General features: G+C 41.5%; 1 protein-coding gene across 1 annotated transcript in view; it reads right to left on the bottom strand.

The window, feature by feature from the left end:
* Nucleotides 1–1,692: 1,692 nt before the first annotated feature.
* The window catches only part of Chrna7 (cholinergic receptor nicotinic alpha 7 subunit), a 120,911-nt gene continuing 105,718 nt past the window's right edge, over nucleotides 1,693–16,885 (bottom strand). The window contains 5 exon segments of the mRNA NM_012832.4: nucleotides 1,693–5,916; nucleotides 11,679–11,788; nucleotides 12,860–12,946; nucleotides 13,903–14,097; nucleotides 15,486–15,653. Coding sequence (NP_036964.3) covers nucleotides 5,398–5,916; nucleotides 11,679–11,788; nucleotides 12,860–12,946; nucleotides 13,903–14,097; nucleotides 15,486–15,653 — 1,079 coding nt within the window. The 3' untranslated portion in view covers nucleotides 1,693–5,397.

Raw genomic sequence — 16,885 nt, forward strand, 5'->3', positions numbered from 1 at the left:
AACGAGGCAGATGAGATGGGACCTAGTATGACGAGTGAGAAGTTTCAGCCTTGGAAGATGAAGTGAAGGGACGAGAGAGTCACGATGGCTGCACATGACCTGAGTGAGCCACACCACTGAACAGTGCCCACAGAAGTGGTTATGATGGTTACTTAAAGTTACATATTATTTTACCACAATGTAAACATATCTAAGTGTTTTTGAAAGAAAAGAATTAAGATGTTCAAAACAAAAACAGCAGACAAATTAGCTACAGATTTGTGACCAGCAAAAACCTAAATTTAGGTCCAGCCCACGTATGCTCTTTAATTGGTGGTTCAGACTCTGAGAGTGCAGAGATGCATTCCTTTAATCCCAGCATTTGAGAGACAGATGGCCGGCAGATCTCAGTGTGTTTGAAGCCAGTCTAGTCTACATAGCCCCTGGATGTTCCAGGATAGCCAGAACTATCACATATTAGACAGAGAAGCTTTTACGGGGAGGGTTGGGAAGAAGCAGACTGAGCAAAATGTGACAGCAAGCTATTAAGCAGCATTCCTCCATAGAGTCTGCTCCAAAGCCTCCTTGAGTTCCTGTACCAACCTCTCTCACTAATGGACTCGGTTTGGAAGTGCAAACCAAATAAACCCTCTCCTTCCCAAGTTGATTTTCATCATGGTGTTCATCATAGCATAAAAAGCAAACTGGAACACCTGTCTTCTGCTGTAACTATGAAGTGTTAGGTCAGTCAAGGGGTATATAGGACTCAGCAGCCAAATGGGCTGCTACAGTGATTTCTCAGAATCTATGCCCAAATACGTGTGTGTGTGTGTGTGTGTGTGTGTGTGTGTGATCATTATTAAGCATAGATGAAAGAATAATACACATAATTAAAAGTGAAAAAATCACTACAGATACAAACCACACCAGAAATCCAAAAGCTTCGTTGAAAACTATGCAGCTCTATTCAAAAATTAATGTGATTAATTTCCAAATAATATATGCAACTAAAACCAGCTATGGTGGTCCACACCTATAGTCCAGCACAGATAGCTGAAGCAGGAGAATTTTGAGTTCCAGACCAGCCTGGGATACAGAAATAGTTCCTGTCTAGAAAACACACAATTAAAATTGACAGCAAAAGTTCTAGAAGATCTAATATGTTTGATGGGAGAAATTCAGAAACATGGACAGCTCCTAGGCAGTTCTTGCCAACTTAAGCAAGAACTGATTAAAACCAATTAGAATCATCCCTCAGTGTCCTTAGGATTAGAACTTCCATGCATACAAAAGTATGAGAATGCTCAAGTTCGCCTACAAAGTGGTATGGCGTTTGGATACACCCCAACATACCCTCTTATTTATATTGTACCATCTGTAGGTTATTTATAGTGTAAATGATATGTGCTTGCTATATTGCACCAACAATGGAATAGCAACAAGAAGAGATGCTGCATATGTTCAGTAAAAAATGTAACTTTAGAATATTTTTCATCCAATTGATTGAATGCAATGGTACAGAGAAAAGTTATGGACAGCAAAAATCATAAGGCAATGTTGGCATCACCTCAGGAATACATTAATGATCTCACCCCTTAAGTGTTCTGTTATTGAAACCTTCTACTGGGGAAAATCGAAGTTACTGGTTCTTTCTATGGATACTGGGAAGGCTTTGACAGAACGATACCATCTCCATTTTTCCAGACAACTGTAATGGTTGAAAGGATACATGTATAATTTTTATTACGATGAAGAAAATACATGTCTTCATACAAGTAAAGTTGTGCATCATTAAAACATCCATCAACATTAAGAACAAGACACGTATGCAAACAAGCCAATTACTGTTCTCAAGTGCAATTCGATAGAAAAGGAAGTAAAGATATTAGGAAGAATGAGTCAAAGGGAAATCAGACACAATTGTGGTGACAAATTATTTAACATTAACATACAAAACACAACCACTGTCCTATATATACTTGGCTAGAAAACCAAAAGAAACGTAAACTGAAAATGGTAACCAACTGATAGGAGAGCCAGAAATAAACAGCAAGAACTGTTCAGTTTTTCTGAGCAGCCCTACTGACTGCCATAATACTACATTTGAGTACAAGCTGAACTTGTGGTGCTCCCTAACAGGAAGACCTGCTGTGTGAATCCATTTCGACCCCAGTTCATAACACAAAGAATAAGAGGGAGGGGTTGGAAAATAGTATCTACTTGAAAATACTGGTAATACCAAGAAAACTTTGTAAATCAACAGCATTGAGACAGATTAATCAGTGGAACAGAAAAGCACTTGGAGAAACATAGTTTCCACAGAAGGTGACAATCTGAATAGTGTGGAGTCTCACTGCATTTTAGAAACGCTTAATTATATGTCTGTGTACCAGTGACCACCCTAGGTCATAAGCAACTACACCTTTATCTACATTTCCTATAATGAGTCTTAAAGAATGAAAAGTTATAAAGGCAAACAAGTAGAAATGTTAAATTTTAGAAATAAAATATGACTAATTTATTTGTAATTTTAACACAGGAAGGCCTCTTCAAACCTAGGTGGCAATCGTGTTCTACAAAGTAAAACATAAATAAACTAACAACACAGAGTTTTAAACTTTCTAATATAAACACACAATCAATGAACACCATAAAAAACAAATGATAAATAAAAGCTAAAAGAATAAAAAACCTGAAATTTGTATTAAAGTTATAAATATTATAAAACTGAAATTACCAATACATACATATATATATATATATATATATGAAAACTTCAACCTTGCTCATAGTAAAATGAACCAAAATCAGAATGTTTTTGCCTCATCATTTTTACCCATAAGATCAGAAAGGGAAAAATTAAATCTGAAAATATTTAACAGCAGTAAGCTGAGAATCTGGCCTTTTAACTTAGATAGGGGTATCCACTGACCAGCTCAGGGAGGACCATCTGGATATATTTATCTAGAGTCTCACATAGTCTTAGATCCAGTAGTTCCATTTCTAAACTGGAATTTATACACAAAAATTTTGGCAAAGTACGCACCAAAATGCTAACTATAGACTTGTGTATAAAAATAAAACTTGGAAATGTTGCAGCTATGTGTTCATCCCTAAAAGACTGATCCAATAAATTATAAGCCACCAATGGAGAGGAACTCTAAGCAGCTATTAAGAGGAATGAGGTAGACCTTTAGACCATTATGGAAAGCTTTCTAGGACAAAAGACTAGGTGCCTAGCACTTTTCAAACACAAGTTCTAGGAAAGCAACAACCAAGTCTCTCCGTGTTCTCCTCCCTCTCTCTGTTCCCACCTTTCCGTTCTTTCTCTCTAACACTGTCCCTAGAAGGAAATGGGAGCAAGGAGAGACTGTTTTGAACTGCACACACCTAACTATGAGCACAGCTATTCTTTATCATTAGTTTATAACGATAATAATTACTCAGATAGTCAAAGCAATGGCTAGGGTTCAATTTTTACCAGTAAGACACAAAGCCTGGTCTTTGGGTATCAAAACATATCTATTTGTTTCTAGTTACTTTAATCAAAAAGCATAATACCAGCAAAATACTTTATACCACTTAATGATACTGTATGTAACAGATGCATGCTGGGAATGATCCTGCTCCGGATGGGGGGTGCTGAAATCAACAGTCTCCAAATTTATCCATGTCACTTGCACTATCTCCTCTCTTCAGCCAAACACACACACACACACACACACAGACACACACACACAGACACACACACATACACACACACACAGTGCATACATGCACATGCCCATGTACACACAGAGTACCACCAAGCCTTCATCTTTCTACAGTAAAATTAAAAATTAATGGTTGGGAAAATGCGAGTATTTGGCTTTTGTTATTCTGAGAAATCTAATCTTCTCTCATGATTCCATTTCTGGAGTCAGAAGTTTAAAGTTTCTGGGAGTTTCAGAAGCTTGATATAGTTTTAATCCTCAAGAAGTTCAACAACACTATCCAGCAGTTTTTCTTGGTAAAAAAAAAAAGCCTCTCATCTCATTAACAAATAAAGATGTGAAGTGCAAACAGGCTGGTATGAGCTATACAGCCAGAGGGACCTTAGCTCAGAAGAAGGAAAAAACATAAACAACAACACTTCACACCCATCTCCAGTGACTCCAGGCACGGACAGAGTGAGCTTTGCATCTGAAGCCATAGGAAAGCAGATCCTCAGAAGCCTAATTCTGACGGTACTAGCTTTGTATCTGGATGAGTGCTCCACAGCATCGCTCCACAGTTCCTGTCACACAGGAGCCCAGGGGGGACTAAACTGATTCTTTCTAGCCTCACATGGGGAAAAAGCCAGAGGGTATGTGCACTTGATGAGCAGCGGTACTGATGCAAAACCTTCTAAGACTTGTGAAGTCTGACATGCACAGCAACTAACATGCTTTTATTTTTAACACACACACATACACACACACACACACACACACACACACAGAGAGTTTAGGTAAGTTTCAGCTAGTCCTTAGTTAACACTCAGAACTCTATTTTCCCTTCAGGTTTTATACAAACAAATTCATTAAACTCCTTAGGACACGGAACATGTCAACATGAAGCTTGGGGGTCATCTGAGATCTACAGGGGCCAAAGCCTCAAAACCCTTTTGGCTAGGGTGAGTCCTAGTTTTGAACTGATGCAACCTGTGTGCTAATTTAATTGTCAGGACAAATCTACAGGAATTAGCTTGCTTAAAACATCATTTAGAAGGCCAACTTTCTCCCTGGTATAGAGTTGTCATTAGAAAAGACAAAGATGATAGATGATAGATAGATAGATAGATAGATAGATAGATAGATAGATAGATAGATAGATAGATAGATAGATAGATAGATAGATAGATAGACAGACAGATAAACAGACAGAAATGTAAGTTGAATCACAGGAAAACTAGCAGAGAAACTAGCAGAGAAGTTTGCAGTTTGAATTTGTATTTGCCTTCCTTTTTCATGGCAGTTGCTGCGGTGGATCCAGTGGGGACTGCTCTGCATTGGTTTCAGCCTGGGTCTGCGCATAGCAAAGGCAGACAGCGAATTCTTGTGAGCCCAGGACTGGGGCATGTTTCCATGCACCACCAACAGGACAGGCTTTTACTGGGCTGCAAGAGCCACTAAGATCTATCCTATAGGGCTGTCCAGAGCAGACAAACGACCACGTAGTGCCCCTGCTGAGTACAAGGCTATGCCAGTGATAAGGGAGAGAAGAATAAACAGAAGGCTGCTGAGATCTTTTCAGTTAAAGTAACCAGAAAACTAAGTCTCAAGATTGACAGCTACAGGGATACCTCAGAGTTCTTCCATTTATCACACTGTGGAGTTAGGACCCCAATTCTCACCCTCCAGATTCTCTTCTTATCTGCGCATTTCCTACTTGATAACATTAAGCAAAGTCTTTGGACACAGCCTCCACAAAGTTTGGAGCTGACATGAGGATGCCGATGGTACAGATGATGGTAAAGACCGAAAAGGCCATGAGGCACAAGCGGTCCACCACGCAGGCTGCAAACTTCCATTCACTGCAGATCACCTCACTCTCGTCCTGGCAGCGGAAGCGGTTGGCGATGTAGCGGACCTCCTCCAGGATCTTGGCCAGGTCGGGGTCCCCATCAGAGGGGTGTGCACCGTGCATGAGGTGCTCATCATGTGTTGGGGAGCAGGCCAAACGGCCACATACGACCCCAGAGTCTGGAGTTGGGGCACAGTGCATGCCCTCCAGGCCTCGGAAGCCAATGTAGAGCAGGTTGCCATTGCTGGTGGGTGGCCCAGCACCTGCACTCAGCTCCACACTGGCCAGGCTGCAGCGCCGAGGCTTGTGCTGACAAGCTGGCCGCACCTTGTCCTCTCCGGGCCTCTTCATGCGCAGAAACCATGCACACCAGTTCAGGAGAATGATTCTGGTCTGCAAAGAAAAGAGGATGTCAAAAGCACCTCAAAGTTGTATATCAGAAGAGCCCCCACAGAAATGTGAGCCCCCACAGTGGAAGACCTGCTTTACAGATTGTAGGGAAAACACATACACTCCCCTGTCTTCTCAGTGGCTTTATAGAGCAAATCAGCGAGAAAACCTGACAAGAATGGAGTCAAATGTTAACTGAGAATATGACCTATGTAGGTTTATCACTCGGGGAACAAGCTCAAGTTCCCTCAGGGTAGACACACTGCACCATTTGTGAGAGGAAAAGGCAGCTGGGTAGGTAAAGATGTCGGAGATGTTTATAGAGGGAACACATTTCTTTCCCAAGCTTTCCTTTTTTATTTCTAGAGACCCGTGGATCTAATTCACTGGCTCTCATGCAGACTGTAAGCTCCCCTGTAAGGAATCTGCAATATGTCAAGATTCCTAGCTTGGAGCAACTTCAGGGTTCTAACTTTGCATAACCACATCTCTTGTAAGTAACTTTGTATCTTTGCGATGTTGGTTTTAAATGTTGCACCAAAATTATCAAGAGGATCAATGGGAGAGAGAAAATGAGGGTGATGGTCTCTATTCTGTTCCCAGGAGTTGAAAGGACAGGTTGTCCTCCATGGGTGCCAGGTTGTTTAAGGCAAAGACATGAAGCAGCTTGTTTAAACCTTTGTAAATGGACTGTTGGGACTTCAGAGTCCTGTGAAGAAAAACAGATGGGACATTAATATGGAAGAAAGTTTGGGTGTTTCTAACCCAACTCATTAGGCTCTAATGCGGACCAAATGGCACTGGTGGGCTGTTCTCATCTCCGCAGACCCTTTGGCCTGGGGCTCCTAAAACTCTCCACCCGATTCGCTAAGTTCCCATGGCTAGTTGCTACCACACCAACCCCACACATCCAAAGTACATTGCTGGCTGGGGTGTTCCGTACCTTTCTCTCACTTGGAAAATAAAACTCTCTCAGGGTGACAATCTTACAATTCTAATGGATTCTTGCCTAACATGTTGGATTGCCACCTCTTGCATTAATCAATAAAAAATGGGGCACCTAGAACAAATGAAACTCAAGACGGATGATCAAAATGTGAATGCTTCACTCCTTCTTTAAAAGGGGAATAAGAATATCCGTAGTAGGGAATAGAGAGGCAAAGATTAAAACAGACACAGAAGGAACACCCATTCAGAGCCTGCCCCACATGTGGCCCACACATATACAGCCACCCAATTAGACAAGATGGATGAAGCAAAGAAGTGCAGACCGACAGGAGCCAGATGTAGATCGCTCCTGAGAGACACAGCCAGAATACAGCAAATACAGATGCGAATGCCAGCAGCAAACCACTGAACTGAGAATAGGTCCCCAGTTGAAGGAATCAGAGAAAGAACTGGAAGAGCTTGAAGGGGCTCGAGACCCCATCTGTACAACAATGCCAAGCAACCAGAGCTTCCAGGGACTAAGCCACTACCTAAAGACTATGCATGAACTGACCCTGGACTCTGACCTCATAGGTAGCAATGAATATCCTAGTAAGAGCACCAGTGGAAGGGGAAGCCCTGGGTCCTGCTAAGACTGAACCCCCAGTGAACGTGATTGTTGGGGGGAGGGCGGCAATGGGGGGAGGATGGGGAGGGGAACACCAATAAAGAAGGGGAGGGGGAGGGTTTAGGGGGATGTTTGCCCGGAAACCGGGAAAGGGAATAACACTCGAAATGAATATAAGAAATACTCAAGTTAATTAAAAAAAAAAAAAAAGATTACATGAGAAACTAAAAAAAAAAAAAATGGGGCACCAACCCACACTTTGACAGGCACCTGAGGGGCGTTCTCATCTCTGCAGACTCTGACCCTTTGCTCTAAAATCTCTCTACCAACTCGCTATGTCCCCATGGTGGGTCGCTGCCACGCAGCCCCACACACTCAAATTCCGTACCTTTCTCTGGAACTCAGACGAGTCACAGTGTGAAGGAAAACACCACACAAACTTAGTTTAGAATCAACAGGGAACTCAATCGCTGGACACTAACTACTAACATACTAGCTAGTACGCCATATTAAATTAGATCCTTCGGTGGCAGATCCTGGCGGATTCGCCATCTAACCGGGGACCCCTAGTTCATTACATCTTGTACCCCAAATTCTCTCCCTGTCCAAAAAACCGCAGGTCCCATCTCTCCTCCTCTTTTATGCCCCTCTGACCTGGAAGTCCCGCCTACTCCTCGCCCAGTGATTGGTCCTCTGGAATCTTTATTCATTAAGGGAAGGTCCTTGCCACATTTCACCCTTTCTTCCAGTTAGAAAGGAACTTTTCTCTCAAATGTAAGCTGAGCATAGCTATTACTATTCTGTAATTTACAAATAAAAAATAAACATAACACCCAGTTGGCTCTCTGACTGGGAATCAAACCCTCAGTTCTCCACGGAAGTGAGAGCGCAGAATCTCAACCACTAGAGCACTGACTGTTAGGATCCACCATGGGAACATAAGGAGCCACGAGAGAATTTTAGAGCAAAGGGTCAGAGAGTCTGCAGAGATGAGAACACCCCAACGTTGCCATGTGTTCCATGGTGCCTGGCATACTGTGGGACAGTGCTCCATTTTTTTTTAATTATTTAACGCAACATATGCATACAGAAATAGGTATTAGCACACACCTTATGAGTACAGCAGGCCAGGAAAGCTCCTGGACAACAGTGACCCCTGCTGGTGTGCACATAAGTGCAGGGTTGCCCCAAACAAATGAACAAAAACCCTCATCCTTTCATAAATTATTTTTAAAAGGCTGTGGGCTGTAGTTGGGTATTGGAATCCTAGTTTATCAATCTGGCCCTTAGAGAGTTTTATAGATGTACAATGTCTGATGCACAAATGGTGAAAAGTTACTCGGTGGGTTTACAGGTTTTGTGTTTTGAAGCAGCTGAAACCTTGGTCTGGACAAAGACGATACTTGAAGACAGTCTCAGTGTGTAATCAGTGGACCTTTTCCTTAACCACTTAGATACACTTGTGGAAGATGCAAGTTATGGAGTTCATGTCTGTAGCCCTTGACTCTTTGGCAGTCATTTTTATAGCATCTTATCAAAAATTGAAACATCAGGCCTGTAGCAAAAGAGTGAGAGGCACAAGAAAGGTCAATCTTAGGTTCCTCATCGCTGGGCAGCCTTACACTTCCAGTGGCAGACTGAACTGAGGGAAGCTCACAGCTGTATGGATTTTTCAAGATTAGGAAGAAGCAGAGGCATATAGCTATCTTCTCAGGAGCCTGGACCTAGCTCAGTCATCCAGGAGACATGAAATGAGAATAAAGTCTCCATTTTACAGATAAACTGAGGCTCGAAGAAGATACTGAATTGGATCAAGGTCAGTCCATTATGGTGTCGAGAGTGCTACAAGCCTCCTTTACCAGAGGAACCCTGGGTTCTCTTCAGAACACCCTGGATTCTCTTATCACAACTTTCTTTAGAAGATCCTAGAAGGCCAGTGCTAGATCTCAAAAGAGGCTGTCAAATTATATGTGAATCCGAATCCAGAGGCAACTGTGCACACAAGGGTTGAGTAGGGTTGAGCACCTCTCCTGCCACAGGGAGGTCTGTGTGCCATCTGAAACGCATCTGCGACTAGTATGATCTGCGTTACCAAGTCTGTTTTGAATTCCATGGGCCGAATCACTAGCTTTCAAGAATAGCACATCTCCAAATATGGAATCATTCTGTCAGTACTTATCAAACCGTGCCCATGACCTCTTCTGTTAGCCTACAGTTTTGTTGTTGCTTGTGCAAATGTCACATAATGTCATTGCACCCAGCAGTATCTTCTTCATAATAGCAACAAATCATAATAAGAGTCCCCTGGAGACTGTTTAGATTCCAAAGACACATAGAATGAGTGAAAAATGCCGCATGCTTTATAAAGTGAGACGTAGTCACTTATGTTTTACTTGCAGCCAATTGGTTTTAACGACCTTTTATTCTGAGAGGCTTGTGATAGACAAACGCCCTCAATTAAGATTCTAGGAGAATAAAGTGGTACCAGTTTCATTGGAAATGGCTTTGTGTCTCTGTGTATCCATATTCCTTTATCTTCACACCAGGCAAAATACTTAAAAGACATGAGTATGAGTGTACTTTTTGTGTTAACATAAACACTAAAGAAAAAATAGGGAATTCATTAAAATGGTGATCAATATTTGTGGTTACAAAGGATTGGAGTAAAAGAGGGGACAGAATTCCTTATGTCTAATGTTGATTTTACTCTTGCTTTTGAAACAGGTGGTGTGTAACCTGCTTCAACTGGATGGATATGCGGAGAGACAAATAAGTCACACCTAGCTTAGTTTGCCCTAGTGTATCATGAGGTTAAGAAAGAGGAGAATATAGGTGAATGTCCCTATGCTCTGTAACAGGACTGATTCCTGGACTGCAGCAACGGCATTTGAGACAGAAGCATTGAGGCTGAGCACATGCTACAGCTGGTGATATGAACTTTATGTGGGATTTTATTATGTATATAAGGCAAGTAGAATAAAAGGAGAACTAGCAGTTTTATGAGGCCACTGGAAAATAAAAAGTTCCCTTTGCTAAGTTAGGCCACTGTAAGCTATTACACAATGACTGTATTTAAAAGGTTGGAAGCCCTGTGTTCTACTGGGGATGTAAATGCATCTTTTGCTATATGCTGTGTTTGACACATGGTTGATTCCTAGATTTCTTTTTGGTCTTGAGTGCTATTGAATGGGTCTTCAGACAGGTTCCTTTTAGGATGGAGAGGGCTCTTCTTTAGACAGAAAGACAAGAGATATCTGCAGGGCTCACCAATGGTGGGCAGTTAGGGCAACTCCCTTCTACCTTGGGTTACATTCTAACAAAGTAGGGGAAGTCTGGGCTCAGACTAAGCCCTAGTCAATGTCTCTGTGTACCAGATTCTGATACTGAATCCTAAGACAGTATGACAGGTAAACATCAGAAGCTAATAGTACTGGTCTGACAGTTGCAGGTATAGGGAAGTGATGATGTACCCTAGGCTAAGATCGCATCCATTTCCTTTTGTTCTGTCTCTTATCTACTGGGATCTATTTATCTTCTATCACAGGTTTGGGTAGAAATTTGGTCCATTGCATCACTGGTTTCTGTCTTTCCTAATTCTAGTAAACCTTAGGAAAAATAAAACCTTTATATGTATTTGAACATGTACAGATAATTTTCTTATAGCATCCCCTAAACAATATAGACTAAGAACTATTGGAATGGCATTTATGCATCAGGAAGTACCATATGTCTTCTGAGGATGATCTGTCGTACTCTGGAGGATGTGTGCAGGTTCTGTGCAAGTGCTATATAATATTTCCTACCAGGAGCTGGGGCACTTTCAGACTTCTCTATTGCCAGGAGTCCTGGAACCAGTGCCCTGTAGATACTGAGAAATGCTCATTCTGGTTCTCATTCTTTTCACTCCTCAGTCTGCTGCGAAGCTCCAGCCATGTTACTTCATGGCCACTCCCCCTGTTCCTTCAACTGCTACAAAGTACTTCTCAGTGGAAGAGCATTTATAGAGCACTGCTAGCAAGACACAGAAACAGCCCATGTGGAGTCCTGATCTGGCAGGTCAGTATGAAAACACTGCCACCTCAGCTGCATCATCCTCAAAGACAGTCAGAGGAGTGGAGTCTGTTTAGGGGTCACTAAACAATCCCCTCAAGGAGAGCTGTAACTCCACAGGGGCACAGGACATAACCACTTAGAGGGGCACAAGACATACCCACTTAGGCATTTTGCCACCATCAGGGTCATGGTGGTGATATCTCAGCACAATCACTGTCACCACTACAGAGAGGCCCACGATGATCATGGTGCTGGCGAAGTATTGTGCTGTGAAGAGAACAGAAGCAGTGTGAACCCTGCAGGCCCAGCAGCACCTACTGGGACGATAGTTTCCTATCAGGCCATACTGTGTGGTAATACTGAAAAAATAGGCTATAGCCTAATAGCTGTACTTTTAATGGAAAAGGAACAGACAGCCTAGACCTCAAAGACTTCACTACCCACCACAGATCGGAAGTGGCAACTCTCCTATTGAAGCCTAAAAGTCCCTGACAGCATACAGTTTCCATCTCCATGGCACCCTGACTAGGAACTAAGTGCTGTATGCAGCAATGAGAATCAAAACCTAACCTGGACACAGCATCTTTCACATGATCCCCTTCGTTTACATCTAGAAAACTATACAGATATGGGGGTCTTCCTATTTTTGTCCCTCATCCCTCAGCAGAAACACCTAGCATAGAAAAAAAATTGCTCTACTCCCATCTCTCTAAACACTTATTTAATAAACTGATACCAAGCAATTTCAGGAGATAGTAGCTAACAATTAAAATATGTGATTTGTCCCATTTTTAATAAAAGATTGGTCAAAACACAATATCCAGGTAAAGTAATGAATCTAATTTTAAAGTCTTTGGTTCTAAAGCAGAAAGTATAAATGGGAGGAATATAAGAGGAAGGGGCATTGCAGGGGACACACACACACACACACACACACACACACACACACACACACCAACCACAATAAAACCACCACCACCACCACAGATGTCCCTCTCTCATTTTAAAAGATGAGTCATACTCTGGCTAGTCTTGAACTTCTGAATCCTCTAATCCTCCTGCCTCAGTGTCACAATACAGAGACAGAGCCGACAGTTACCCATCACCATTCATAGCCATTTCTTTAGCTTAAAGGCAGGCCACAAATTAGGACATCCTTTCCTATCTCTCCTGCTTTGGCCTAGGTATGGGCCATGATGTTTTGCAATAGTTACAGCAAATCTGGTGCCCACAGCAGAGAACAGAGGGGGTAGAATAAATCTCCAGAGCCTTGAAGTATATGTTCCTCCTCCGTGTATCTGCTGGGTTCCCCTAGGCACACTTAAGCCCTTGCCTTACCTATCAAGGGCACAGAATCAGATGTTGCTGGCATGATCTCAGCCACAAGCAGCATGAAGACAGTCAGAGAAAGTAAGACAGTTATTCCTGAAACAAAAAAAAATTGTGAGAAGTTCCCTAGGCAGAACAGAAAAGGAGGTTGAAATTCCATTGCACAGGAGCTCAAAAAGGTCGTTTCAAAGCACTAGCGATGTGCTATATGTTGCCGGTGCTATACAATAAGCCCCATGGTTTCTGTATGTACAGGCATATGCAGTTTTCTGGGTACAGTTCCCATCACCTCCTAGAACCCAAAGGAACCTCAAAAGGAGACAAACTTAGAAACTGAAACTTTGAGAGAATCAAGCAGATGATTACTTTCAAGGTCTTTACCGCATTAATACTAAGAAGCAGTTTAACACAGCAGGATCAGGAAACCGTGTGGCCAGAAGACTTGGTTTCATTCAGGTCTTGACTCTGCAGCTTAATTAGCTGTGTGACCTTGGGTAAGCTATTTAACATTCTCAGCCTTATGCTAAGAAGATAGATGATTTGTGAAAGCTTTCTTCAACGCATTAAATATGTATTTATTTAGTAATTTTGTGAAATAAGAAACTCATTCGTTCAAAATCGCACTTTTCATATCTTCACAGGGAATTATAACAGACTGCACTCTATTGTAACATATACAATAATTTACAATTTACAGATGCAAGCTGATATTAAGATAATGTGTCTACCATCCCTACTGGAGGCTGTCTAGCTGCCACTGAGGAGCAAGGTGGGTGGCAGTAAGGGAGAGAGATAGCCCATCAGGGTAGAAACTGATTTACTCTCTTGCTGTACCCTGTCTTCATCACAGGACCAAGGAATTCCTGGATCCTGCCAGATTCTCAGGAAGACATTCTGTCTCCTTACGAGCCAGAAACAGAGTTTCTGATATTGTAAGGCTGATCCTGGCACACGGATAATAATAGTATATAATAGTATATTACAGGCAACTCCTGCATGCCCCACAGCATCTGTAGAGATAGCCTCAGAGAAAAAAAAACACCGATACTTACCAAGAGAGATTTTCTCTCCAGAGTCTGCAGGCAGCAAGAATACCAGCAGAGCCAGGGCTGAAATGAGTACACAAGGGATGAGCAGATTGAGGCCATAGTAGAGTGTCCTACGGCGCATGGTTACTGTGTAGGTGACATCTGGGTATGGCTCTTTGCAGCACTCATAGAACTTCTCATTCCTTTTGCCAGGGATTCCTGCAACGGGTGCCAGAGAAAGGAAGGAAGGAGGTGTCATCATCATCATCATATCATCAGATCCTCAGAAGATACTATCATCTTTTTTTTCTCTCAAGTGTGTACTACACAGGAACACAGTCATCAAAAAATGATAGGTGATAGGTGTTTGAACAAACCCTTACTGATATGGTATAGCTAATTAAAGGTATCCCAGTGATATTCAAGCAAATATATATATATTCTTTCGATGAGTTAGAAGTACTTATATTCTTTCGATGAGTTAGAAGTACTTATACAATGTCAATTTTATAGCATCACAAATGCAATTATAAGCAGGTACCACATAACAGTGTTTCTGTCAGAAAATGTAAAAAGTGCACAATGGTGATAGTCCAACCATACTATCAGGCTAGAATGGATCCCACGAACACACAAAATCTGTACCAACATTGCTAGTTTGACATCATATCACTTACTGATTCTGTAGCTGGCTTGCTTTGTGTACTGTAAGTGAATTCTGTCATGTTCACACAGTAAAATTACATAATGACACTTTTCAGAATGTGTACCTTATGGCAAGTGACTCATAATAATACTAGTTTGGATTTTGAAGAAGTGCAGTATAGGCTCCTATTTATAAAAGATAAATGTCAAAATGGCTACATAGAGAAAAAAAATCAAACAATTTTTTTTAGAAAACTCTAAGTCTTAGACTTAGAGATTTGCCAACAGGGGGTAAACTGTCTTGCAGGCATCATGTCAGGAAGTGTGCAATTTCTAGAAAGAACAATTTCTCAGAATTTCATATTAGTTTAGAAGATTGAAAATGCTAGAGCGACCAGTTTGCTCCCTGGCCTAGACAGGCCAATGGATTTAGGAAATTTGTCACCACTCTGATCGTCACTATTTTCAAACTACTTGGCTCATCCTTTGCATCCTCCCATCCTATGCTAAACTGCCATTCATATTCTTTGCTTTAAAATCCAAAGCCCATCTCTTCCCTGCAGAATACTGACTTGGTATCTGGTTGAACTTGTGTCTTCCAACGTGAAATTTTGTCTTGTGCCTAAACATTGCTGTTTGTACTTTCGGCTGAGCCCCACTTGAGGTTTTCTTCATTCACACCATCACTGCAATGTGTAGTCCTACCACACCACAGGACTAGAATGACCCCGAGTGCACAAACCTGCACCAGCACTGCTACTTTAACAGCCCCACCATGGCTGTTTGCTGCGTTTGCTAATTGTTTTCTGCTTCTCACTCTGGAGCTCTCAGGACATGATGGAAGAGACTGCCAAGTGTAGTAAATGAAAAGCACAGTGGAAAATCCCCAAGTCCTTCAGCTCACACAGGCAGAAAAGCACCTTTCCTTGGCGATACAATGTCTTGGTCTCTGCTGATCTTACCCATGAGATCCCATTCTCCGTTGGGGATATAGCTGCTGATATCTGCCTCTTGCATTTGCAGGTCCAGTGACCACCCTCCATAGGACCAGGACCCAAACTTCAGTTTGCACTGCTGCACATCAAAAGGGAACCAGCGAACGTCAATGTAGCAGGAGCTCTTGAATATGCCTAGGCGAGCATGGGAAGTGATCAGAGGATTGAAATGGAGGTAGCTGAAACAGGCTCAAAATATACAGCAGTTTCTGTAGCCTGAGCACCCCCACCTCCCAAGCTCTTGCTACAACCTACTTAGAGCAAACTGGGATGACTCCACCCCCCCCCCCAATTTTTTCTTTGCAAAAATCTCTAGAGCAGCTCAGCCAAAACTTCATTACCTTCTCAAATTAAAACACAGTGCTAGCCTCTGTTATGGGAGGCTTTTCTTATGAAATTGTGCAAATTATTCACAGTAAACTTTATTTGCCATGGGCACATTCAGACTCTAAGCAATATGAGAGAAAGGACGTAATAAATCTCAGAGACGTTGATATAGATGATGAAGAACTTAGAAAGAGAATTGGAAAGGGGTAGGGAGATGCTGTTGTTTTTAAGTAGCAAATTGAGAAAACATTTAGTTATTTGAAAATTTACTATATATATATATGTATATATATATATATATATATATATATATATAATTGCAACCTGTTCTGTTTTCACAGTTGGAATGAAAGGTGCAAAGTTAAAGACAGAGTTTGAATGCAAAGGAAGATTCTACTGAAAGAGCTAGAATTCTCTGAAGAAGTAGATTTCCCATAAGGTCATAGTGAGGGGACATAATATATCCAGTGCAGATTTTTATGGCGTGTGCTCTTGCCTGCCCATAGTTGATTGGATTGTACTAGAAGGCACATATGGCTGAAATGCCCCAGTCCTAGTTGGGCAAGGGCAACATATTTCACATTTCTTTGAATTAAAAGACTGAATGGAGGAAGGAATCAAAAGAGCTTTACACATGTACGCTGCACTACACACCCATTGCTGAGATAACATAATGAACTGTCCCTTTAAATATAATTTAGAATCGCAGATACTTGGGGAGATGAGTCAGGAGGATGACAAGTTCAAGGCCATCCCAGGCAACTCAGTGATGCCCTGTCTCAAAATAAAAAGGCAGAAAGATTAGGGATACAGCTCAGAAGTATACTATCTACTTAGTATGTTTGAGGCTCAAAATTTGATCTGTAATACTATAAAAATGTATATACCATATATACATATATGTATATGTGTGTATACATATGCATATACATATATATTTGTATACCATATATAATATATGTGTATACATGTGTGTATACATATATATATACATATATATATATATATCTCACAGAATTACTTCAAATGCTCTCATGAAC

This window comes from Rattus norvegicus, chromosome 1 (genome assembly GCF_021556685.1).
Source record: "Rattus norvegicus strain SHRSP/BbbUtx chromosome 1, alternate assembly SHRSP_T2T, whole genome shotgun sequence".
NCBI classification, from domain to species: domain Eukaryota; kingdom Metazoa; phylum Chordata; class Mammalia; order Rodentia; family Muridae; genus Rattus; species Rattus norvegicus.